The sequence below is a fragment of the Eschrichtius robustus genome, chromosome 8 (assembly GCF_028021215.1).
Source record: "Eschrichtius robustus isolate mEscRob2 chromosome 8, mEscRob2.pri, whole genome shotgun sequence".
Taxonomy (NCBI): Eukaryota; Metazoa; Chordata; class Mammalia; order Artiodactyla; family Eschrichtiidae; genus Eschrichtius; species Eschrichtius robustus.
In genome coordinates, this window is record NC_090831.1 from 20,795,279 (window position 1) to 20,821,291 (window position 26,013).

At 39.2% G+C, this 26,013-nt stretch overlaps 2 protein-coding genes across 2 annotated transcripts in view; one reads left to right on the top strand and one right to left on the bottom strand.

Annotated features, from left to right (window-relative positions):
- PMPCB (peptidase, mitochondrial processing subunit beta) overlaps positions 1–8,487 on the bottom strand; it is a 15,894-nt gene extending 7,407 nt beyond the window's left edge. The window contains exons 1-5 of the mRNA XM_068550431.1: positions 8,360–8,487; positions 7,168–7,308; positions 6,357–6,443; positions 5,854–5,983; positions 293–491 (exon numbers count right to left, since the gene is read on the bottom strand). Coding sequence (XP_068406532.1) covers positions 293–491; positions 5,854–5,983; positions 6,357–6,443; positions 7,168–7,308; positions 8,360–8,464 — 662 coding nt within the window. The 5' untranslated portion in view covers positions 8,465–8,487. The remainder of the gene's footprint in view (positions 1–292; positions 492–5,853; positions 5,984–6,356; positions 6,444–7,167; positions 7,309–8,359) is intronic.
- The window catches only part of NAPEPLD (N-acyl phosphatidylethanolamine phospholipase D), an 89,273-nt gene continuing 71,399 nt past the window's right edge, over positions 8,140–26,013 (top strand). Inside the window, exon 1 of the mRNA XM_068550433.1 lies at positions 8,140–8,709. The gene's annotated coding sequence lies outside the window, so the exon portion shown is untranslated. The remainder of the gene's footprint in view (positions 8,710–26,013) is intronic.

The window sequence follows — 26,013 nt, forward strand, 5'->3', positions numbered from 1 at the left end:
TAAATGCAGTCAGAAATAGGATATATGCAACAAATACCAAAGAATTTCAACATTTATATATCAAAAAAAAAAAAAAAAAGATTTAACACCATCATTTGTTTATTCCAGAAGTAGCTACAAACCCAGACACCTGGGAGTTAGGTGGGGCTAAAGTGTAGCTTAAGTACAATTTCATTCAGATTATTGGGGGTAAAAAAATACTTTCTGAAACATGCTTTTTGAATGTTTGTGAATGTTAATTTTCACAATTCAAATTTTTTCTCAAAAAAAAAAAAATGAGAATTATACCTACTTGATATTTTCAGTTGGTCCCAAAATTGTCCGTCCAAGTGCAGTATTTTGATAAGCTGTGGCATGAAGATAATCAAAAACAACTTCTTGTAAATTGGTTTCAACTTCCTGCATCTCTCTAAGGATTACTCCACGCTCACGTTCAATCTCTGCTTCTCCCAATGTGCTGTTTTGTATTATATCAGCAAGAATTTCCACAGCTTATTGAAAATAAAACACAAGAAGAAACACTAAAATCTTAAATTTTCTCTATTTAAAATCTATTAAACTAGCATCAGAAACCATGATAGTGACCATCACTCAATACTGACTAAATGATTAAACTGGGAAGAAATGTTTCTATAATTTGATATACCTAAAAGGACTAAATTAAAATGAGAAATGCAATCCCCTGTGGTACAGATGAACTTGAGGAAAACTAAATTTGCCAGAAGTCCCCACAACACTTATAATGACTCTGCCTACAACCACTTCAAAACGGTCACGGAAATCTGCCTATAACTGTATATTGTTCTCTGTGACAATGGTAAGGAGAAAATTATCTTTCTACTCAGAGCACATAGGTACACACAGAGAGCCGACATCACCCAAATATTTACTACCCAAGATCCCACAGCAACGAGGCTACTATATTAAGAAGCCAAGAACCATCGTAATCTAATATGTAACCCCAGTGAACCACTTACAGAATTAGTGTCCTCTCAAATACCTTTCCCCACTTAACTCCAGTTAATGGTCAATGTTGGTTAGATTCTGGTCAATGCTGGTAGATTCTGACCATTAATTAGTAAAGTCACTGATAAATGATGATCCAACAGAGCTGGAGCAGTTAAGATTTGAAAAATAGGATAGGTACCCCAAAAGAGATAATATGACTATCGAGGGATTAAAAGTGACCCTTGGAAAAACTGATAAAACCCTCAAGTATTTATACAAAAATGACCCTAATTTGCAAAAAGCCACTAGTGAACTAAAGGATATATCATGCTATTAAGCAATTTTATCAGAAAAAGTACATCCTTCTCCAAAAAAGGAAAACCTAAACCATCCTTGAAGAATTAGTATATAGTTGCAATCACAATCTAAATTTTAGTCAATATAAAACAAATTTATAAACTTTAGTTTCATTTTGTTACTCTGCTGTAAATTTCTGTTCCTTGTTTTAAGTTCACTTTAAGGTGACTTCTCTCAGAAGCAATAATGTTCAAATACCAAGGACCTCCTGTAATTAATTACCTCTACAGACTACCCAACATGACGAAACAGACTGCTAGAATAGGCTGGGACTGAGATCCTGGGCAAAAAGAAAAAAATTATCTGTAAAACCATCTCTCCATCTAACACAATGTTGTAAATCAACTATGCTCCAATAAAATTTAAAAACAAAAACAAACAAAAAAACCTATCTGTCCAGACAAGAGAAATAAAGGCCCAGGTGGGTAAGGAAGAGCCCAAAGACAGATGGGAGGACAAGAGATCCTATGTGAAGACCCTCCTTTATTTGGAAGTAGTAGTCTAGATTGGTACCTTCTAAAGTGGGGATTCATATTTCCCAATATTTATGTTTTACTCAGAATCTTCTCTCTTTCTAATGTATATGTAATTCTGTATATGTTAGTATAGCAGTACATGTATTTAATTTATACATATACCTATATTGAGGATATATGTTCAAGTCTCTTACTGATAAGAATGGATGATCATAAAAGTTTGAAGACCATTTGTCTAAACATCTAATTATTACCTCACACACCAGGTTTCACCTAACTGAGAGTATAAAAGCCTCAAGCAAATTCCAAAAGTGGGATCTGCTTCAGAGAGCACTTCCATTTTGGATTCCTCAAAGAGCGCCTCTCTTTTCCATTTCCACTCCCACTGGCAGGGACTCTGTCCTTCCCAGCCAGAAGCCAGAAAGAAAAAAAAAAGGTCTTCTAAATTCTCTCTTCCTTTCTCTAGTCCTCTTTTTTGCTTTCTTTGCTGTTCTCTGTGTAAATAAAGGAGAGAGACAGGCTAGAATGAACAGTCCTTTAAAGTAGCCTGGCCTAGCCCTTTGTTCTTAGTGCCTAACTAGTCCTGGGGCAAAAACTATTTCTAGGGAAATCATTAAGAATCTAACCAATGTTTTTTGCAATTCAAACTAACACACCCTCCACTGTTTTCATTTTCATTGGTTTTAATGCAAAAGTTAGGCTACCATGTTATGAAAATTTTACTTTATTTATTTGCAGGTGGTAGGTGTTTTGTTTTGTTGTTTTGACAAAGCAACCTGACACAGTGAATCTGAGTGAGAAGACACGCATTTGAGTCCACAGTAAGCCACTAAGTTATGTGATCCGGGGAAAGTCACAGTCTGGGCTGGGCCTCAATTTCCACAACTGCACGGTGGAGACACTTATCTGATTACTATGCTGATCAAATGAGATGATATATACACAAACTACATATATACAAAGGTACTTGTGTAAAGTGGCATTCAAACATTATTAATGAAAGCCTATTAGGAATCCAAAATTTCAAAGTAATGAAATTAACTACAACTATACAAGGACCTTAAAGATTAATAGTCTCACCAATTATCACTAAAACTGCTACATTTTTTGGTTAATTCTCCCATTGGGAAAATGTTTTGTGTAATAACTTTCCCTTAAGATATCCAAAACACTCTACAACATAGTAACTACAAAAAATAGCTAGGCTGTCAGAATAATTATTTTACTTCTACAAAATAAAAATAAAATCTATTTTATTTTATTGCTATGAAAACAATCATCAATAATCTTTTAAGTGAACACTTGCTTATTCTGCTTCAGAGTTTTTGTAACAAACAAGGAATAAAAAAATTGCTCCGGGCTTCCCTGGTGGCGCAGTGGTTGAGAATCTGCCTGCCAATGCAGGGGACACGGGTTCGAGCCCTGGTCTGGGAAGATCCCACATGCCGTGGAGCAACTGGGCCCGTGAGCCACAATTTACTGAGCCTGTGCATCTGGAGCCTGTGCTTTGCAACAAGAGAGGCCGCGATAATGAGAGGCCCGCGCACCGCGATGAAGAGTGGCCCCCACTTGCCGCAACTAGAGAAAGCCCTCGCACAGAAACGAAGACTTGACACAGCCATAAATAAATAAAAATAAATAAATAAAAATTAAAAAAAAAAAAGAGCAAAAGTTAAAAAAAAAAAAAAAATTGCTCCTAGTCAGAGCAATTAGGCAAGAAAAAGAAATCAAAGGCATCCAAATTGGAAAGGAAGAAGTAAAACTATCACTATTTGCAGATGACATGATATTACATATAAAAAACACTAAAGACTCCATCAAAAAAACTGTTAGGACTAATAAACGAATTCAGTGAAGTTGCAAAATACAAAGTCAATAAGCAAAAATCTGTTGTGTTCCTATACACTAATAATGAACTATCAGAAAGAGAAAATAAGAAGTAATCCCATTTACAATTGCATCAAAAGGAATAAAATACTTAGGAATAAATTTAATTGAGGAAAACTACAAGACATTAAGGAAAGAAACTGAAGACAACACAAGGAAATGGAAAGATAGTCCATGCTCATGGATTAGACGAATTAATGTTGTTAAAATGTCCAAGCTACCGAAAGCAACATACAGACTCAATGCAATCCCTATCAAAATTCCAATGGCATTTTTCACAGAAATATAATGAACAATCCTAAAATTTGTATGGAACCACAAAAGACCCCAAATAGCCAAAGCAATCTTGAGAAAGAAGAACAAACCTGAAATCTTCATGCTTCCTGATTTCAAACATTACAAAGAATAGTAATCAAAACAGTATGGTACATAAAACCAGGTACTGAATCAATGGAACACAACAGAGAGCCCAGAATAAACCCAAGCATATATGATCAATTAATTTACAACAAAGATCCAAAAATATACAACAAAGAAAGGATAGTCTCTTCAATAAACGGTGTTGGGAAAATCGGCCACATGGAAAAGAATGAAATTGGACACCTATTATACACAAAAATTAACTCAAAATTCATTAAAGGCTTGAACAGAAGGCCTGAAACCATAAAACTGGTAGAAGAAAACCGAGGAAGTAATAAGCTCCTTGACGTAAGTCTTGGTGATGATTTTTTGAATCTGACATCAAAAGCAAAAATAAACAAGTAGAACTACATCAAACTAAAAAGCTTCTGCACATCAACAAAATGAAAATGCAACCTCCTGAATGGAAGATGATATCTGCAAATCATATATCTGATAAGGGGCGAATATCCAAAATATATGAAGAACTCATAGAAACAAATAGGAAGAAAACAAACAATCAGATTAAAAGACAGGCAGAAGATCTAAATAAACATTTTTCCAAAGAAGACACACAGATGGCCAACAGGTACATGAAAAGATTCTCAACATCATTAATCATCAGGGAAGTGCAAATCAAAACGACAATGAGCTATCACCCCATACCTGTTAGAATGGCTACTATCAAAAAGACTAGAGACAAGGGTTAGCAAGGATGTGGAGAAAAAGAAACCCTTGTACACTGTTGGTGGGAATGTAAACTGGTGCAGCCACGATAGAAAACAATATGGAATTTCCTTAAAAAATTAAAAATAGAACTACCATACAATCCAGCAATTCCACTTCTGCATATTTATCCAAAGAAAACAAAAACACTAACTTGAAAAGATCTACCTCTGTGTTCACTGAGTTACGTACAACAGCCAAGATATGGAAACAACCTAGGTGTTCATCAATGAATGAATGGATAAAGAAGTTGTGATACACAAATACACACTCACATACAAAGAGAGGCGTATTATTACTCAGCCATAAAAAAGAATGAAATCTTGCCATTTGCAATGGCATGGATGAACTTCAATGGCATTATGCTAAGCGAAAAAGTCAGACAGAGAAATAACAAACATCATATGATCTCTCTTATATGTGGGAAAAAAAAAATCAAAAACAAAAAAACACCCAAGCTCATAGATACAGAGAACAGATTGATCATTGCTGGGGCGGGAGGTGGGGGATCGGTGATCTGTATTGGTTTTTGTTTTTGTTTTTAGTTTAAATAAATTGAATTTTGAAAAAAATTAATGGAAAGGACAGTAAGAAAGAAGTGCACTCCAGGATGAGGAAACAGAATGTGCAAATGCAATAAAGAAGCAAGCAAGTTTTGTTCAAAAACAAAGCCCAGCAGTCAGTAGATAGAAAATCTGTTCTGACTTGTAGAAATAAAATATTCAGATAACAGGATAGAGAAAAAACAGAAACAAAAAGTAGGCAGTAAAAGTAAATAAATAGTAAAACAATTAAAAATGGTTCACTACACAGGTATGGCTCTGGAGGAAGTAATATTTGAATCAAGTGTTAGGGCCTGGTTTGCACAAGTCCTGCAGCCTACAAATATTTTTATCGTTTCTCATATTTGGAGGAAAAAATAAAAACAGGTGCCCCCCCTCACCCAAAGTTTGGTTCATTTTTTTCATTTTCTTTCTCAAGAAACATAATGTAAACAGCACTAAATTACTTCTGAATTCCTGTGGAGATTACATATCTGCAGTATAAATAATAACAACACCTCTTGGCAAATCTTTAGAGAATGCTTTGGCATAATATACGGTCTGCTCTCTGGAGGTATAGGCATTGAGATGAGCACCCATGTTTTCAATCTCAAGTTCCAGATCTAACTGGGATCTCTTTTTGGTGCCCTGAAATAAAAGAGAAAAAAAAAAATTATGACCTCTTCCTTTATCCCTCATCTGTTCTAAACACTTCAGACAATGAATATGAGGACATAAGCCTATGTAAGGACCAAATTTGGTTTCTAAAGTACATCAGGCTTCAGAAATAGTGGCATACTTTCAGATGACCCTCACATCCCAAGAGAAAATCCTTGTTTCAGCTCTACAGAGCAATTATCAGTAATTATTTCAGGTAATTATCCTGAAAAAAGGATTTTAAAAATAATAAAAATAAAACATGCTATACTATTATAGTTCTCCTTACCTGAGAATGAGATTTTGTGTTTACTGCCTCTTAAAGAAAAATTCATTAAAAAAAAAAAAAAGTCTTATAACTTGCCTTGAAAGCCATATGCTCCAGAAAGTGAGCTGTTCCATTATTCTTCTCATTTTCATATCGACTTCCAGCATCAATCCAGAGCCCAACCTTAATGCAATCAAGTAAGAATTAAATAAGACATCATCTTCTTTCTTTTGAGGGGATGGGGAAGGGGTAGGGGGCAGTCTTCTTCCTTCTTCTGACAAATGCTTTCCAGCTTTAACATTAAAGTTTTCTTGAGCGGATTGACAGTACAGTCCTATGAACTACGAGATTTAAAAATTTTGGTCATCAGGCTACTGCTGGGTGCCACAAATAGCTACTTGCCAGCTTTACTGACGACCCAGATTCTTAGCCCAATGTGTTACTACAGTCAATTAACAAGTATAGTAAAAAGAACATCAGAGACTGTCAGAAAATCTAGGTTCAAATCCTGGTTCTGTCATGTATTAGCTGTGTGACCTTGGACAAAACCATTTAACTTCTCTGATCTTGTTTTTCAACTGTAAAATGGATGTGATGATCCCTGCTACAAAGAACTATTTAAAGATCAAATAAGACAATATATGTAAAAACATTTGGCACAGAGTAGTCCAGCAAATGTATCTCTCTCATTATTATGAACACTACATGACACAACAGGCTACAAGAACCAGATGTAGACACTTGCGTGGTATGGAAGTATCACACGAAGAGATTCACAAGTGACAGTCACTTGTCAAGGCAAAATAACTGCTGCTACTTTCAACCACCTGCCAACCAACTGAAAAGCTTAAATTAAAATCAACAGTTTGCTCTCTCGCCTAATGAGGGGTCAGACTAGATCACTTACTGTGCATGTTGAGAGCCCAGAGTCTTCAGAGGCCACTCTGAGTCCGTTCTCCAAACAGGTTACGCGTGTTTCAGGGACATTCAGAACAACTTGTGTAGCAGCCTGTGTACTTCTCAATCTGTTTCCTCCAAAATATAGTGACTAGTTGGGGGTGGAGGGAAGAAGCAAAACATATCACTATTCTAATATGAAATGTTGATTAGAAAACCAAATCTATCTCAAAGAGACTCTATAAAGTACTCTTTCCTCCTTAACTTTTATTCCACTGAGACCCACCCCTTTGCTGGACTATGTTGAGAACATTCCTCAACCAACCACTTTCCTAAAGCCAGCAACATGTCTACAAATGCCCTTTCCTTAAGGAAAATAAAGTTATTATCATTATCCTGAAAGAAACTACTTTTATTTCAATACTTCTCCTAGAAATGTTTAATATTCACCATAGAGGGCACAAGCGGGGGTGGGTGAGTGGGGGAAGCCAAGAAAGGGAGCGAAAAATATAAAAATACCTATACACAACGTAGAAATGCTTAAGGTTTCCACCGTTTAAGAAAAGCAAAGTTTTAAAAAAGGTAGAAAAAGAGAAGGCAGGAAGGAGGGCAGATGCTCAAGATATACTCTGGCTGACTGATTTGTTGGCTATGGACCATTCGCCTGTCCCCAGTTTTTCTTTTCCTCTAGACAATGCTAGTCTCGCACGAGAAATATACATATACAGACAAACTTTTCCTTTAGCTACCCCGGGGTTCGCAGGAAGCAGAGCTCATGATGAAGACGCTCAGTTTTAAGAAAAAACAGAACTCGGGGCGGGCGGGGTGGGGTCCTCACTTTTTAATTTCCCCCAATGGCAACCACTGCGATTTTAGTGATCAACACGCACTCTTTATAATGACTCCCGAGTGACTAGGGCAGGGGGCCGGTAAACCAGCGTCATGGCACACGTCACTGGCGGGTCACGCGCTGCGGGGGACCAAAGCCAGCCCAGCGCCGGCGGGAGATAAGCGTCCCCGGCCGCCTGATGCCCCACGGGTCCCGGCTGGGAAGGCCCGACCCGCCGTTGGGGGGGTGTGTGGATCCGACGCCCGCGGCCCGGCAGGGCGCCCGTGACTCAGGCTCGCCGCGCGGAGTTCTGCGGGAGAGGCCCGGCCTAGCTTGGTCCCGGCGGCACCCAAACAAGTGGAGGGAAGCTCACCCGCCTGGCAGCACCTCCGGCCAGGAGCCTCTCGGTGAAACCGCAGAGCCTCCGCCGCACCGCGGGCAACACCACCGCTCGGGCCACCGCCGCGGCCGCCATCATCTCACCTCGAGCCTGTGCGAAGGATGTGCTTCCGGGGTCGTGACCTGAGGTCCCAGACGAGAGGGCGGGCCCCACCAAGTGGCCATGATGGGAATGACACTCCTCTAAGGAGTCGTGGAAGGAATCGACCTGGACGTGATGCGAGCAGTCTAATAACGCGAATTAAGGAGTCTGTAGAAGCCCCTGTATCAGCAGTTACTTCAATCGCCTACGACGTGCAAGGCACAAATGTAGAAGAGTGAAAGGTAACCTGGTACAACATATTATCCCATTGGTGGCCGAAATTGATTGGAAAAAGGGGAATATGATCCATAACTCACTGTCCTTAGGGGAAGCCTTTAGTGGGAGAGAGAGGCGCGGTGAGGGGAGGGAGGGACGTATCAGTGTTGACCCCTACTCACTTTTCAACACTTTACAGTCTGGCTCATTCCATTCCACAGAAATTGCTCTTGGTGAAGGCACTAATTGCTGAAAGATGGACACTTTATAGACCTTATCGTACAGTCCTCTGGGCTGAATTCGACATGGTAAATCTCTGTGAAATTGTCTTTCCTCCTTGTGTCTTAAGAGCTCCTCCTCCTTCTCCTGGTCCCTTCTTCTTCACCTTCTTGGGCAGCTCTTTATTCACAGATCTCAGTGAAACTAAAAATCGCAAGCACTGTTCTAACTGTGCTATTCAATATGCTCATTTTACAGATGCGGAAACTGGGGTAAATAACTTCCCTGAGGTCAGGACACTAATAACAGGCTGTGTGGCTCCAAAGCCTTTGCACTTAAACACCACACCGTTTTGCCCTGAAAGTTGCTGTTCCCCAGGGTTCTGGACCTGGGCCTGGGCCTCTTCTACTGCACACTCTCCCTGACGGTTTCCACTTTCACCTGAGGCCTTTCCTGTCTACCCAACCAGGCCTCTCTCTTGAGCTCCAGGCCCCCTTAACCACTCAGTGACTAGACAACTACACTTGAGTATCCCATTGGCACCTCAATATCAACTTGTCTAAAATGCGCTTCACTGTCTTGCCCAGGAGTCTATTCCTGTATATTCAATGCAAACCAGCAAATGTTACCTCCATTCAGCAGACATCCAAACCAGAAACCCAGTTGCATCCTCAGCTCCTCCCTTTTTCCCTACTCTCAACATCCAACTGATACACCCCTTTCCTGCCTCTTGAATCTACTCCAGCCCCACTGTCATAGTTTTTGGCCCAAGGGATCTTTTTAGAATGCAACTTTTAGTATGATAGTACCATTATGAAGAACCCCCCAGTAATCTCCCTTGGTCAGGATAAAGTGAAGCCTCCTTAGTATGGAAGATAGGTCCCTCCATGAGCTGACTCCTACTTATCTTTCCAGACTCATCTCTCTCCACATCTCCCTTCTGCTATCAACCACAGGTTCAGCCCACAGGATCTATTATATAATAAGGACAACCAAGGTTATCCCTTCATGTTTCTAAAACAAATGTGTGTTAACATTAATAAAGAAATACAAACATCATACATATATACAAAAATATTTAGGTATAATCACAGGAAGCACCTGGGAAATTTTAGCACATCTTAATTCAAACTTAGTTTAAGACGTCAGGGAAAATGACAGAATAAAACCTCTGAAAATCCTCCCTTCTTTTCATAAAATAAATGAGAAAACTGGTTTTTAAAATGGCCAGAATCTGGGACTTCCCTGGCGGCCCAGTGGTTAAGACTCCATGCTTCCACTGCAAGGGGCATGGGTTCGATCCCTGGTCAGGGAATGAAGATCCCACATACCATGTGGCGTGGCCAAAATAAATAAAAAATAAAAATGGCCAGAATCAACATTTTCAAAACTCTGGAAATTAAACAAGTCTTGCAGTAATCTGGGGAGCTCTTTTTTTTTCCCCCCAATAAAAACACCTAAATTGCAATAGGCAAAGGGAGCTTTATAGTGCTTTAACTTTACAGTGTTTAAACTTACAGTGTTTAACTCTATCCTTAACCCCTTCCTCCTAACTCCATGGCAGCCTTGAAAACCAGGCTCCCACAACCAAGATGAAAATCAGCAGCCCGGCAGCCACCAGAGGGGGCAAAATTGGGTTGGAGTTCCTTCAAGGCCTCAAATCCAGAGAATTGAAATTATTTGACCTGTCTCATGCTTCCCTGGATGATCTCACTTGCAAGTTTGCCTTTATTTGACCTGACTCAAAGCAAAAAGCCTTTTTCTGGGGATGTTTGTCAAAAATACTTAGAGGCAGTTATCTAACTTTGGGTGGCTGCCTGGGGGTAGTCGATTACAGTAAAGGGCAAACAATAGGCAAACCAGGAAGCTTAAAAGGAAAAGCTAGGGGGCTTCCCTGGTGGCGCAGTGGTTGAGAGTCTGCCTGCCAATGCAGGGCACACAGGTTCGAGCCCTGGTTTGGGAAGATCCCACATGCCGCGGAGCAACTAGGCCCGTGAGCCACACCTACTGAGCCTGCGCGTCTGGAGGCTGTGCTCTGCAACAAGAGAGGCCGTGATAGTGAGAGGCCCGCGCACCGCGATGAAGAGTGGCCCCCACTTGCCGCAACTAGAGAGAAAAGCCCTCGCACAGAAACGAAGACCCAACACAGCCATAAATAAATTAATTAATTAATTTAAAAAAAAAAAAAAAAAGGAAAAGCTAGGGCCTGAGCTGTCTATACAGGATACCTCGTTTTATTGCACTTTGCTTTTTTGTGCTTCACAGATATTCTGTCTTTTACAAATTGAAGTTTTGTGGCAACCCTGTTGGAACCATTTTCCCAACAGCATTTGCTCACTCCATGTCTCTGTGTCACATTTTGGTAATTCTGACAATATTCCAAACTTTTTTCATTATTATAATATTTGTTATGATGAATCTGTGATGTCAGTGATCTTGAATGTTACGAAGGCCCACATGATGGGTAGCAATTTTTAGCAAGAGATAACTTTTAAATGAAGGTCTGTACATTGTTTTATTAGACATAATGCTACTGCACACTTAATAGACTATAGTATAATATAAATGTAACTTTTATACACAGTGAGAAACTGAAAAATTCATGTGACTCACTTTATTGCAATATTCACTTTATTGTGGTGGTCTGGAACTGAACCTGTGATATCTCTGAGGTATACCTATAGAGACTTTGAAAAGCCCAGATGTATTCTGGGGAATCTGGAAGGCCATGCACATGTATATGGCTGTGTGCATACCCAGGGCTGTACACATGCCCAGGAAAGACCAGAGAAGGCCCTAAACCCTCCCACTGCACTGACCTTGAGGCTCTGTGCAAGCAGGAAGTGAAGGCTAAGGCACAGTTGTCAACTGTCTGGCTAAGTGTTGAAGGTATACCATACACAGAGCTCCTCAACAACAACTAGGAAGTTCATTGGTTCTAGGCATTTATGGAAGTATCTGTATAATCATTAGCTGACCATTAAGCTAGTTGAGCAGAGACTTCAGTGGTAACACATGACTTTAAGGAATTCACTTAGAAAAGTCACTAAACAAACAAAAGCAAACAGCAACAACAAAGTCTGGGAGGGGGTGGAATCTGATATTCAGAATTGACACATTATATTATTTTAAATGTCCAGTTCTTAACAAAAAAATTACAAGACATTCAAAGAACTAAGAAAATATGGTCATGCACAGGGAAAAAAATCAATAGAAAATGTCCTTGAGGAAGCCAAGACATTGGACTTAAAAGACAAAAACTTTTTTGGGGCTTCCCTGGTGGCACAGTGGTTGAGAATCTGCCTGCTAATGCAGGGAACACGGGTTCGAGCCCTGGTCTGGGAAGATCCCACGTGCCGCAGAGCAACTAGGCCCGTGAGCCACAGCTACTGAGCCTGCGTGTCTGGAGCCTATGCTCCGCAACAAGAGAGGCCGTGATAGTGAGAGGCCCGCGCACCGCAATGAAGAGAGGCCCCTGCTTGCCACAACTAGAGAAAGCCCTCGCACAGAAACGAAGACCCAACACAGCCAAAAATAAATAAATTAATTAATTTTTTTAAAAAAGACAAAAACTTTTTAAAATAAGCGGTTTTTAAAATGTTCACAAAACTAAAGGAAACAATGTCTAAAAAACTAAAGGAAGGTATGAGAATTATGTCTCATCAAATACAGGATATCAATAAAGAGATAGTAATTACTTTTTAATCAAAATCCTGGAATTAAAAAGTAAATAAATGAAATGAAAAATTCACTAAAAGGGCTCAACAGCAGATATGAACAGGTAGAAGAAAGAACAAGAAAATGTGAAGATAGATCAACTGAGATTAACAGTCTGTGGGTTTAAAAGAAAAAAGAATGAAGGAAAACGAACAGAGCCTCAGAATCCTTTGGGATACCTTGAAGCATTCCAACATACACATAATGGGAGTTCCAGAAGGAAAGGACAGAGAGATAGGGAGAGAAAGAATCTTTGAAGAAATAATGATCCAAAACACCCAAATTTGATGAAAAACACTAATCTACAGGTCTAAACATCTGAACAAATTCCAAGTAGAATAAACTCAAAGAGATCCACACCAAGACATCATAATAATAAAACTACAGAAAGAGAAAATCTTAAAAGCAGCAAGAGAAAAGCAATTTGTCACATACACTTGATCCAATAAGGTTAATAGCTAATTTTTCATCAGAAACCATGGAGGACAAAAGGCACTGAGATAACATATTCAAAGTCCTGAAAGAAAAAGACTGTCAGTCAAGAATTCTATATCTAGTAAAATGATCCTTCAAAAATGAAGAACAGCTTGAAAATGAAATTAAGAAAATAATTCCATTTATAATAGAGTCAAGGAATAAATTATTTAGGAAAAAATTAGTAAAAGTAGTGCAAACTTATACTCTGAAAACTACAAAACATTATTTAAAGAAATTAAAGAAGATCTATATAAATGGGAAGACATCCTATGTTCATGTATCAGGAGACTTAGTATTGTTAAAATGGCAATATTCCCCAGATTGATCTACAGATTCTGTGCACTCTCTATCGGAATCTCAGCTAGATTCTCTGTATACTTTAGAACCTGATCCTCAAATTCATACGGAAACTCAAAGGACCCAGAATAACCAAGACAATCATGGGAAAAAAAAGAATGAAATTAAAAGATTCACATATCCCAGTTTCAAAACTTGCTACAAAGCACCAGTAGTCAAGCAGTGTGGTACTAGCATAAGAAAAGACAATCAATGGAATAGAGTTTAGAATCCAGAGATAAACCCTCACATTTATGGGCAAATGACTTTTGACAAGGGTGTCAAAACAATTCAGTGGAGAAAGAATAGTCTTTTCAATGAATAGTGCTGAGACAATTAGACACCCATACAGAAGAATAAAGTTGGATCTCCTACCTCATATGATATATAAAAATTAACTCAAAATGGATTAAAGATGTAAATGAAGGAACCAAGCCTATAAAACTCTTAGAGGAAAACATAGATGTAAATCATCATGATCTTGGATTATGCATTGTTTTCTTAGATACGACACCTAAAACACAAGCAACCAAAGGAAAAAAAAAAACAGATAAATTGGACTTCATCAAATAAAAACTTTTGTGCTTCATAGAATCAATGGAGAGACTGGAGAAGTAAGCTCTGAAAATGAGCAGGAATCAAAGAAGGCCAGGATGCCTACGACACTGCCACCACTGGGAGTTCAGTGCCTCCAATACTCCTAGGCTCTCCAGTGGCCACTTCTGCTGTAAGTCATTTCTGCACCTCCCCTACACTCCCTCAGAAATCAAAGTCAAACTCAAAATCCCAATGAGATACCATTTCACCTCCACTAGGATGGCTAAAATTTATAAAAGAGGCAATAGCAATTAGTGGTGAGGATGTGGAGAAATAGGAACCCTTATGTGCTGCTGGTGGAAATGTAAAGTGGTACAGCCACTTTGGAAAACAATCTGATGGTTCCTCAAAAAGTTAAACATAGAGTTACCATTTGACCCAGCAATTCCACTCCTAGGTATATACCTGAGATGTGAAAACATATGTCCACTTGTATACTGATGTCCATAGAGGCATAGGTTGTAATAGCCAAAAGGTGGAAGCAACCCACGTGTTCATCAACTGATGAATGGATGAGTAAAACTTGTTATATCCATGAAACAGAATATTATTCAGCAGTAAAATGAATGAAGGACTTATATGTTCTACGACATGGATGAACCTTGAAAACGTTATGTGAAAGAAGTATATTCCTTGATTATATGAAAGAAGTATACTCAATGATTATATGAAAGACCATACATTCTATTATTCCATTATTAGAAATGTCTAGAATAGGCAAATATGTAGAGAAACAAAGTAGATTGGTGGTTGTGTAGGGTTGGGGGAAATGGTAAGACTGCAGGTTGACAGCAAAGTGTCTGGGGTTTCTTTTTTTGAGGTAATTAAAATGTTTCGGAGTTAGTGGTGATGGTGGCCCAACTTTATGAATATACTGAAAGCCATTGAACTGTATACTTTAAGTGGGTGAGTTACATAACATGTGATTATATTTCAAAATTGTTACCAAAAGTTGGACAAAGGATTTGAATAGATATTTTTCCAAATAAAAAGATATGTAAATGGCCAATAAACACATAAGAAGATGTTAAACATCATTAGCCATCAGGAAAATGCAAATCAAAGCTATAATAAGGTACTATTTCACATACACTAAGATGGCTGTAATGAAAAAGACAGACAGTAACAAGTGTTGGTGAAGATGTGGAGAAATTGTAACCTTCAATGCTGATTGTGGGAATGTAAAATGGTGCAGTTGCTGTGAAAAACAGTGTGGCAGTTCCTCAAAAAGTTAAACATAGAGTTACCATTTGACCCAGCAATTCCACTCCTAGGTGTATACCTAAGAAATGAAAACATGTCCACACAAAAAATTATACCCTCATGTTCATAACAGCATTATTCATAATCGCCAAAAAGTGAAAATAACCCAAATGTCCATTATCTGATGAGTGGATAAACAAAATGAGGAGTAGCTATACAATGGAATATTATTTAGTGACAAAAAGTAATTAAATATTGTTACAAGTCACAACACAGACGAATTTTGAAAACATGCTATGAGAGAAGTTGGTCACAAAAGGCCACATATTATATGTTCTATTTGTATGAAATATCCAGAATAGGAAATCCATAGAGACAAAGTAGATTAGTGGTTGCTAGTGGCTGGGTCAGGGAGGAATGAGGAATGACTGTTAATGGATATGGGGTTTCTTTAGGGGTGATGAAAATTTTCTGGAATTAGATAGTGGTGATTGTTGTATAACCTTATGAATACTAAAAACTATTGAGTATAACATTTTAAAAGAGTAAATTCTATGTTATATAAATTACATCTCAATTTTTAAAAATACTCCAAATCGTACCATCCAAATATTATCACCATTAACATTAAGGTAACATTCCAGGTCTCTTTCTAGGCATATATATGACTGGAAAGGTAGAACGGATGAATGGATGTACGGATAGATAGCTATATTGATTGAATACTCAACTGATATTTTTAAGAGAATGGGGTGATACAATAGATGCTATGTTTATTAAAAAGTATCTGCATATCTTCCTTTTATCCCCAATCCCCACTTTTCCCCCCTCTATTCTGGGCTTTAGGGGGGCTGACCTGCAGAGATTGCTTGATTCATCAGGTTTTTAGTGGGTTTAGCCAATGAAAGTCACCAGCAGGACACTGAAGCCTGGAGAAGCGAGGTGGGAGCATTGATCCCTCAGCTTCCTCGATGGGCATTGATGCATCTCTTCAAGGGCCCAGCCTTCTTCATGCAGCTGCCCTCTCTGCATTCTAGTGGCCTTTCCTTCTCTTCCACCTTTGAGACTAAGTGGATACAGGCCTCTGCTGTTGCTGGTTCTGGAACACTGTACCCTCCCTTGTTGGTTTCTCTAAACCCTGCCCCTACCTTTGTAAATAGTCTTAAACCCTCTTTAAATTACCCCATTTGAATACGGCAGGAACTAGACTGATGACAAAGTTTCAGATTTGTATTAATCAGTCTCAGTATAAATAAGCAATACATTTAATATTTATTAAGTAGTATTAGGATTAAAATGGATTCAGTATTATTAGTAGTAGCATTTAATTTTACTTTAGTTTAATAGAAAAAAAAAACTAAAGTGAAACTGAAGAAATTGTTGAACTTCAAATATTTCTTTACCATAAGAGATATTTTCCAAAAGCTACTTCTTTAGAGGTTCAGAGCTCTTATTTAAAACAAAATATGTATTTTTTAAAATCCTTTCTAAAAATTTAAATATACATGTTTCAATCTAAACAGTAGCTCTTGACTTCCAGGTTTGAAAGATAAAGACACGTGAAATCTTACATTTCCTCTGACCTCATTCCTCTACCTTCTGATTTTTGTTAGTTATATTATTATTACTTTTTAAAATTAATTAATTAATTTATTTATTAATTTATTTATTTATTTATTTTTGGCTGCATTGAGTCTTCGTTGCTGCACGCGGGCTTTCTCTAGTTGCGGAGACCGGGGGCTACTCTTCGTTGCGGTGCACGGGCTTCTCATTGCGGTGGCTTCTCTTGATGTGGAGCATGGACTCTAGGGTGCGCAGGCTTCAGTAGTTGTGGCACACAGGCTCAGTAGTTGTGGCTTGCAGGCTCTAGAGCACAGGCTCAGTAGTTGTGGCACACGGGCTCAGTTGCTCCGCGGCACGTGGGATCTTCCCAGACCAGGGATCGAACCCGTGTCCCCTGCATTGGCAGGCGGATTCTCAACCACTGTGCCACGAGGGAAGCCCTATTATTATTACTTTTGCATTACTCAAATTTATACCATTCATACTCTCTTCTGTAACTATAATTCCCATAATTGTTTGGTATGGTCATAATATTTAAATGGATCAATGTTTATCACCAGTCCTTTTATGTGGCTTTTCTAAACCTGAGTTCTTATATTGATTAATCTTTTAATTGACCGAATTTCATTGTCAAACAGTTGTCGCTATTTTTGTTGTTTTGCAAGTTTCATTACGGATATCATATTCCTTTAAGTCTTTCATGTTTGAGAATGTCTGCTTTTGGTTTTATCCTTGACTAATATTTTATCTGGGCTTAATATTCTTGGGTCACATTTTCATTTTCTCAGAATTTTATAAACATAGCCCTGTTATTTTCTTGAATTGAATGTTGCTTTGGAGAAGTCTGAGGCTAACCATATCTTTTTTACCACTTTTAAATATGGCTTGCTTTGTCTGTTTGAAAACCTAAAAAATTATTTTATTCTTGAAGTCTAATAACTTAACTAAGGATATATATTAATATTGTGTAGTTTTGTGTTCAGTGATTTTTTTGGTGGGGTGTGGGCACGCCACACGGCTTGCGGGATCTTAGTTCCCCTGACCAGGGATTGAACCCGGGACCTCCGCAGTGAAAGCACGGAGTCCTAACCACCGGGCTGCAAGGGAATTCCCGTGTATTCAGTGATTTTTGTCAGAATTTCAGGGAACACAATATATTCTTTCAATCTGCAGATTCACTACTTCCTTCATTTAGGAAAATTCTCTTTGATTACATCATCTGACATTCCAATCAGTGGATTCTTTACTGGGGATAACAGTTATCTTTATGCTGAATTACAATACTTTATCTGTCTTCCACATTTATTAGCATCTCTCTAGGCTCTTGAAGCTTTGTCATTTTCATCTGCATCTTTTGTGATTATCTCAAACCAGAAATAGGCCCACACGCATCTGCCCAACTAATTTTTGGCAAAGATGCAAAAGTAATGCAATGGTGGAAGGATACCTTTTCCCACAAATGGTACTGGAGCAATTGGATATTCCCAGTATCCCCTGCCCCCTCCCCCTCAATGAGCCTCTGCATAAACCTCACACCTTATACAAAAATTAACTCAAAATGAATCATAGACTTAAACGTAAAACTATAAAATTTTAGAAGAACACATAACATAAAATCTTTGGGATATAGCAAAATTAAAAACTTTTGCTTGATGAAAGATACTATTAGAGAGTAAAAAGACAAGCTACAGACTGGGAGAAAATGTTTGCAAGCCACACATCTAATGAATGACTTGTGTTTAGGATATGTAAATAATGCTCAAAACAGTAAAGAATAAACAATCCAATCAGAAAATGGGCAAAAGACAGGAACAGACATTTCACTGAAGAGGAAATACAGTTGGCAAATAAGCACATGAAAAGATATTCAACATCATTAGCCATTAGAGAAATACAAGTTAAAACCACGAGATATCAGGCTTCCCTTGTGGTGCAGTGGTTAAGAATCTGCCTGCCAAAGTAGGGGACACGGGTTCAAGCCCTGGTCCGGGAAGATCCCACATGCCACGGAGCAACTAAGCCCGTGCGCCACAGCTACTGAGCCTGTGCTCCAGAGCCCGCGAGCCACACACAACCACTGAAGCCCGCACGCCTAGAGCCTGTGCTCCGAAACAAGCCACTGCAATGAGAAGCCCGCACACTGCAATGAAGAGTAGCCCCCGCTCACTGCAACTAGAGAAAGCCCGTGCACAGCAATGAAGACCCAACGCAGCCAAAAATAAAATTTAAAATAAATTAATTAATTTAAAAAAACACGAGATATCAAAAATACTAATAATACCATATGCTGGTGAGGATGCAGAGAAAACAGGATCTCTCATGCATTGTTGGTGGGAATCTAAAATTTCAGAGTGGTACAGTCACTCTGAAAAATAGCCTGGCAGGTTGTTTTTTGTTTGTTTGTTTAATTTATTTATTTATTTATTTTTGGCTCCGTTGGGTCTTTGTTGCTGTGCATGGGCTTTCTCCAGTTTCAGCGAGCAGGGGCTACTCTTCATTGCAGTGTGCGGGCTTCTCATTGCGGTGGCTTCTCCTGTTGTGGAGCACGGGCTCTAGGTGCGTGGGCTTCAGTAGTTGTGGCAAGTGGGCTCTAGAGCGCAGGCTCAGTAGTTACGGAGCAAAGGCTTAGTTGCTCCGTAGCATGTGGGATCTTCCTGGACCAGGGATCGAACCCGTGTCCCCTGCATTGGCAGGCAGATTCTTAACCACCGTGCTACCAGGAAAATCCCTAGTCTGGCAGGTTTTAAAACAAATAAAATTAAATATGTGCTTACTATACAACCCAGTGATTGTACTCTTGGGCATTTATCCCAGAGAGATGAAAACATCTGCATGAATATTAGTAACAACTTTATTCATGATGGCCCCAAACTGGAAACAATCCCAATGTCCTTCAATAGATAAATCGTTAAACCAACTGTGGTACATCCATACTATGGACTATTACTCAGCACTAAAAAGGAAAGAACTCTTGATAAGTGCAATACGGATGACCTCAAGAGAATTACGCCAATCTTAAAAGGTTATGTCCTATATGATCTCTTTTATAAAACATTCTTGAAATGACACAGTTATAGAGATGGAGAGGAGATTAGTGATTGCCAGGGGTTGAGGCAGGGAGGGGAGAAGGACAGGGAGAAGAAGAGGTGAGTATGGCTGTGAAAGGGTAGCATGAGAGATCCCAGACGTGATGAAACTGTTCTCTATCTTGAAATGGTGATGGTTACATGAATCTACACACGTGATAACATTTTATAGAATTAAGTACACACAAATGAATGCATGTAAAACTGGTGAAATAAGAAGGTCAGTTAATTACATCAATGTCAATTTCCAGGGTGTGATATTGTATTGCAGTTATGAAAGATGTTACCATTGGACAGATAGATGAAGGGTACGTGAGATCTCTCTGTATTATTTCTTACAACTGCATGTGAATCTACAACTATCTCAAAATAAAAAGTTGAATTAAAGGGAAAAAATGAGGTTACATTTCCAAAAGAAAATTTGTATTGTGCGTGAGGAACCGTGTGGGAAGAGTACGGCTTCTATCTACTAATCATCATGTATCACAATCACACATTCAAACACACACACGCACAGATGTATTAGTCACAGAGGTTCTTACAAATTGACATAGGAAAGGAAATTTAGAATTGTTCATCTGGGCATAACTAATAAGGTAATAAAGGGAACTGCAAATGAATTGGAGCAAAAAATCTTTGCATGTTTCATAAAGCTTTCCTGATCCAGCCTTTTCTACAATGGCCCCCTAATGAGGAAGGAGCGATTAGTGTGCTATGAGATGTATAATGTGGCAGTTTGAGCAGCTCCCTGAGTCTGGCTGTGTGATGCTGGCAGTCTTTGTGTCCAGTCTGGACTCACTGAAGTGCTTTGGCTTTATTTCCTTTTGGTTTTTGTTTCTTAATGGAGGTTACACTGAGTGGGAAGGAAGTCCCGAGTTGAATGTATAATCACCATGGGAACAGGCCACAATCAATCCCTGGGAATGTAGCTCATGGCCCCCACATAACTATTGTCAAAATCCTTCTTATGCACTTTTCTACGTTTTGAATGCTTCTGAGTTTGAGTGAATGTGTGTATACATGCCTGTGTGTATAATACTTATAGGTTACCTGGTTTGTCCTTGAGGGCAGAGGCAGAAGAAAATGTAGGGCACTTTATACAAACAACTTCACATTCCTCAAACTTCTGGTTTGTGTTTATTAGCTAGGAATCAATTGTAATCAAGTATAGTAGAAGGAAAGTAATTTCTGAAAAATCTGAACTCCCACTTACCTCCATTCAGGCCACCATTTCTCTTCTATAGGAGACTAAGTCCAGCATTTATGATGCTAGCAAAATTTGATTTTCTGTCTTCCTCACCTTCATTTCCTCCTGGTCTAGATGACCCCAAATTGCGATGATCTTTGCACAAGCAGTGGTCTTTCTGGGACTCTTAAATCATGAACTGCCTCCTCATCTTGTTCTTCTCCATTGATTATCCACTCAGTGCTCCTTGACTCACACTGGATTGATATGTACCGAAACTTTCTGCCCCTGGGCTCTATTCACTCCACAAACCTTCCTAGAGACTGTCTTTCCTGTCGTGAAGACCTACAGTGCCTTCTAGACAAATATTCTGCTCTAAGTCACTCCAGTGGTTACCTTTAGGATAGACTTAAACTTGCTAAATCTTCACGAGAAGACTCCAACAGGCTTGGTAGAGAGGGGATGAAGAAGACAAAGTCTAGGATCTAATTTAATGTGGGGAAATCTTCTATAAAGATCTCAAAACAAATTTGCAAGAGTATGAAAACACCTGAGTCACAAGATGCTATCCTTCAGACATGGGTGTAAGATTCTTACAGAAGTAAGAATTGAACGTATTTTCAACATTTGCTCAGTTATCTGGTATCTGAGAAAAGAATAGGCAATTCAGAAACTATAGGAATGATGATCTGCCAATTCAGTCATTTAGATTTCCAGGGAGAGAAGCTAGTCAAGTCAGTTGGTTATCTATCTACCTGGATCTCCTGTATGCATCCCTCTCTTCTTAACCCTGGCTGATTTCACCAAATTTGTATACAGAGTGCTAATCCTGAAGTAGAATTTAATGATAAAAGTATTTTTTTAAATTCCTACCAAATCCATAAACTGGTATCAAACTCTTTTCTATTGATCTCTTTTTAGTCTCAGTGTGCAGTGGGCAGAATTCTAAGATGACCCCCAGTGACCCGTGCCCTTATATAATCCCCTCCCCATGGAATCTCATTCCTGTAATTAGGTTACATTATATGGCAAAGGTGAAGGGAGTTTTTTCAGATGGAATTAAAGCACCTAATCAGTTGAGTTTAAATTAATTAGCCTTGGGGGGACTTCACCTAATCAGGTGAGCCCTTTAAAAGGGTATAGAGGTAAGCCATTCCTCTGCCGGCCTTGAAGAAGTAAGATGTCAGGAGTTTTACAGCCGCAAGGAAATGAATTCTTCCAACAACCATGTGTACTTCGAAGAGGACCCCAAGCCCCAGATGAGACCCCAGCTCTGACTGACATGTTGATTGTAGTCTTGTGAGACCCTGGAGCAGAGAACACAGGTAAGCCATGCTCGGCCTCATAACCCATGGACCCTGTGAGATCATAGATAGATGTTGTTATAAGCTCCTAAATCTGTGTTAACTTGTTGTGCCGCTGTAGAAAACTCATACACAATTTAGTCTCTAGATGTTTGGTTAGCTGTTGCAGAGTGGCTATTTCGTTACCTTGCTTTATCATCAGTCTCTTTCAGTATGCCCTATCAACTAACAGGGGAAGACAGGAAAAAAAACATCCCTTAACACCAGGCTCTGAGCCTGTGTTTTGCATACTGTAGACAAAAGAGGGGAAATAGTATAAATATAAATCCTTATTTTGATCTTCCATCGAGATATAAAACTTTCCCCATTGCAGACAATTCATTACCGAATTCTGTTGGTTCTACGTTCAAAATATATCCTGAATCCATTTTTTCCTTTCAGTCCCCATTCCACCCTAGTTGAAACCACCATCCCTCAGAGCCCAGATGAGTATAAACCAGCCTCCTATCTAGTTTCCCAGCATCTTCCCTTTCCCTCTTCTCACTCTTTCCTGACCAGTCCAAGGATCTATGAACATACTGGGGGGCGGGGGGGGGGAGGACTATGTCTCTTCCCCACTTAAAGCCTTTCAATGGTTTTTCATTGTTCTTAGGATAAAATCCAAAATGACTTGGGTTCTCCCCAGAATAATCTTGATCCACTTTCCTCTACAGCACAATTCTCCAGCCCTGCTGATCTTTTTGTTTTTTGTTAGGCACATGTCATCTCTTGAGCCTGGAATACACTTTTTTGGCTAATTCTCACTCATCCTTCAGGTCTTAGCTCAAAAGTCACTTCTTTAGAGAAGCCTCCCCAGACGCTCTGTAGCAGATGCTATTGAAGCCCCGCCTCATCACCTGCACCCAGGTAGTGAACGTTCCTTAGCCACTACAGGTGTGGCTGCTGCTAACTGCTCACACCTGCACCTTTCTGTAGAGAATTGCCTTTGGCTGATGGGAACTGCCTGGCTGAAAGATGCCTAGGCGGTTATGCTCCCCAAAGAGGGCGCCCTTAACCAACTATTAAGTGATATGGGGGTAAAACAGCTCAGTCCTCTTGCCTCTGGGTGAGACAAATTTGGTCCTGAAAGGAAACTTCAGAGCCCCTGGTAGGATCAGGCTGAGGCTAGAGGTCTCCTGAAACCCATCTTTACCCAGATTCTCCCCCCGCCCTCACTCTGCTGCTGTCAGTCCCTTAGAGGCCTCTCCAGAGAGCACTCTCTGAATCAATCACTTGCACAAGTGTCCCCACTTCAGGTTCTCCTTCTAGAGAACTTGCCCCAAGATGCTCGCCATAGAAATGACACTCCTTACTGTCTCACGTACATCCTCTTTTCCTTCACTGCACTTTTCACAAATAGCGATTTTATATTTGTTTGTGGGTTGATTAATTTTACCTGCTTCCCTGTTAGCCATGATCTCTGTGAGGGTGGGGGCCGTGCCTGTTTCACCCACCTCTGCATCCCCAACAGTAGCACCATGTCCGGTACCATGGGGGAGCTCATAAGTTGTTGAATAGACGAATGAATGTGTGACTTTGGTGTCTGTCTTCAAGATGAGTGTAGCTGGCAGTGGATGTAATGCATACATTGTACCTTAGACCATGCCTTGGAAGTTGTGTGGTGCTCCTTTATGTGTTTCTAAGTGGAAGCACTTAGAAAACTAGGCTTCATTAATTTACATTCTTGCCTCATGAGGAGGAGGGGGGGGGGGGAGAAAATAGAATGGCAAGTGGTGGTGTTTCTTTATTCACATTAGAGAGATGAAAAAACTGAGGTTCAAGGGGATTAGGCCACTTGCCAAGGCACAAAATGAATGGAAGTCTGAACTGGGAACCTAATCTAGGGCTTTCTGACTCTAAAACCCATGCTTTCCTCCTCCTAGGTTTTCCTTGTCTCTCAACCTACTAACTTATTAAATCATCTTGGACCAAATATAAGTAAAAGTTTAAATACATGAACTTCTTTGAGTTAATGTCAAAACTAGATATAAATCTTAAAATACTGTTAGTCTTATAAACTACCATTAGTCAATATGTGAGATTGTATTGAACACCTATAATGTGTTAAACATGGATCTCACCATGACTAAGAAGGGAAGTTGATTGGAGATGATTTTTTTAAATTAAAGTACAGTTGATTTACAGTATTGTGTTGGTTTCAGGTGTACAACAAAGTGATTCGGTTATGTAGATATATTTCAGATTCTTTTCCATTATAGGTTATTATAAGATATTGAATATAGGTCCCTGTCCTATATAGTAAATCCTTGTTGTTCATCTGTTTTATATATAGCGGTGTGTGTCTGTTAATCCTATACTCCTAATTATCCCTCGCCCCATCCCTTTCCCCTTTGGTAACCATAAGTTTGTTTTCTATGTGAGTCTGTTTCTGTTTTGTATACAGATTCATTTGTGTTACTTTTTAGATTCCACATATAAGTGATATCATATGTAAGTGATTATCGTATATTTGTCTTTATCTGACTCACTTCTCTTAGTGTGATATTCTCTAGGTCCATCCATGTTGCTGCAAATGGCCATATTTCATTCTTTTTTGTGGCTGAGTATATTACATTGTATATATATGCCACATCGTCTTTGTAATTCGAGATGATTTTGTTTTTGGATTTCTTGCTGGCGTAGTTTTTCTAGGGTCACCTGATGGAATAAAGTGTACCCGTGTTTCAAGGACTGGAACAATAGCTTCTGTATCTGCAGTTTCACCGCCCTCAAAGCCATCCTTAACCCCAGAGTTTACAATGACACTTTTTTTTTTTGTTGAAGTAGAGTTGATTTACAGTGGTGTGCCCATCTCTACTGTACAGCAAAGCAGCTCAGGTGTACACACGTATATATTCTTTTTTTTTACATTCTTTTCCACTATGGTTAATCCCAGGAGATTAGATATAGTTCCCTATGCTATACAGTAGGACCTTGTTGTTTATCCATTCTAAATGTAATAGTTTGCAACCCCAAACTCTCAGTCCATCCCTCTCCCTCCCTGCCTCCCCTTTGGCAACCACAAGTCTGATTTCTGTGTCTATGAGTCTGTTTCTGTTTTGTAGATAGGTTCATTTTTGCCATATTTTAGATTCCACATATAAGTGATATCATATGGTATCTGTCTTTGTCTCTCTGACTTACTTCACTTAGTATGATAATCTCTAGGTCCATCCATGTTGCTGCAAACGGCATTACTTCGTTCTTTTTTGTGACTGAGTAATATTCCATTGTAGATATGTACCCCATCTTCTTTATCCATCTGTCGATGGACATTTAGGTTGTTTCCATGTTTTGGCTATTGTGAATAGTAGTGCTATGAACATAGGGGTGTGTGTATCTTTTTGAATTACAGTTTTGTCCAGGTGTGTATGCCCAGGAGTGGGATTGCTGGATCATATGGTAATTCTATTTTTAGTTTTCTGAGAAACCTCCATGCTGTTTTCCATAGTGGCTGCACCAACTTAAAAAAACAAATGGGACCTAATCAAACTTACAAGTTTTTGCACAGCAAAGGAAACAATAAACAAAATGGAAAGACAAGCTATGGAATGGGAGAAAATATTTGCAAGTGATGGGACCGACAAGGGATTAATCTCCAAA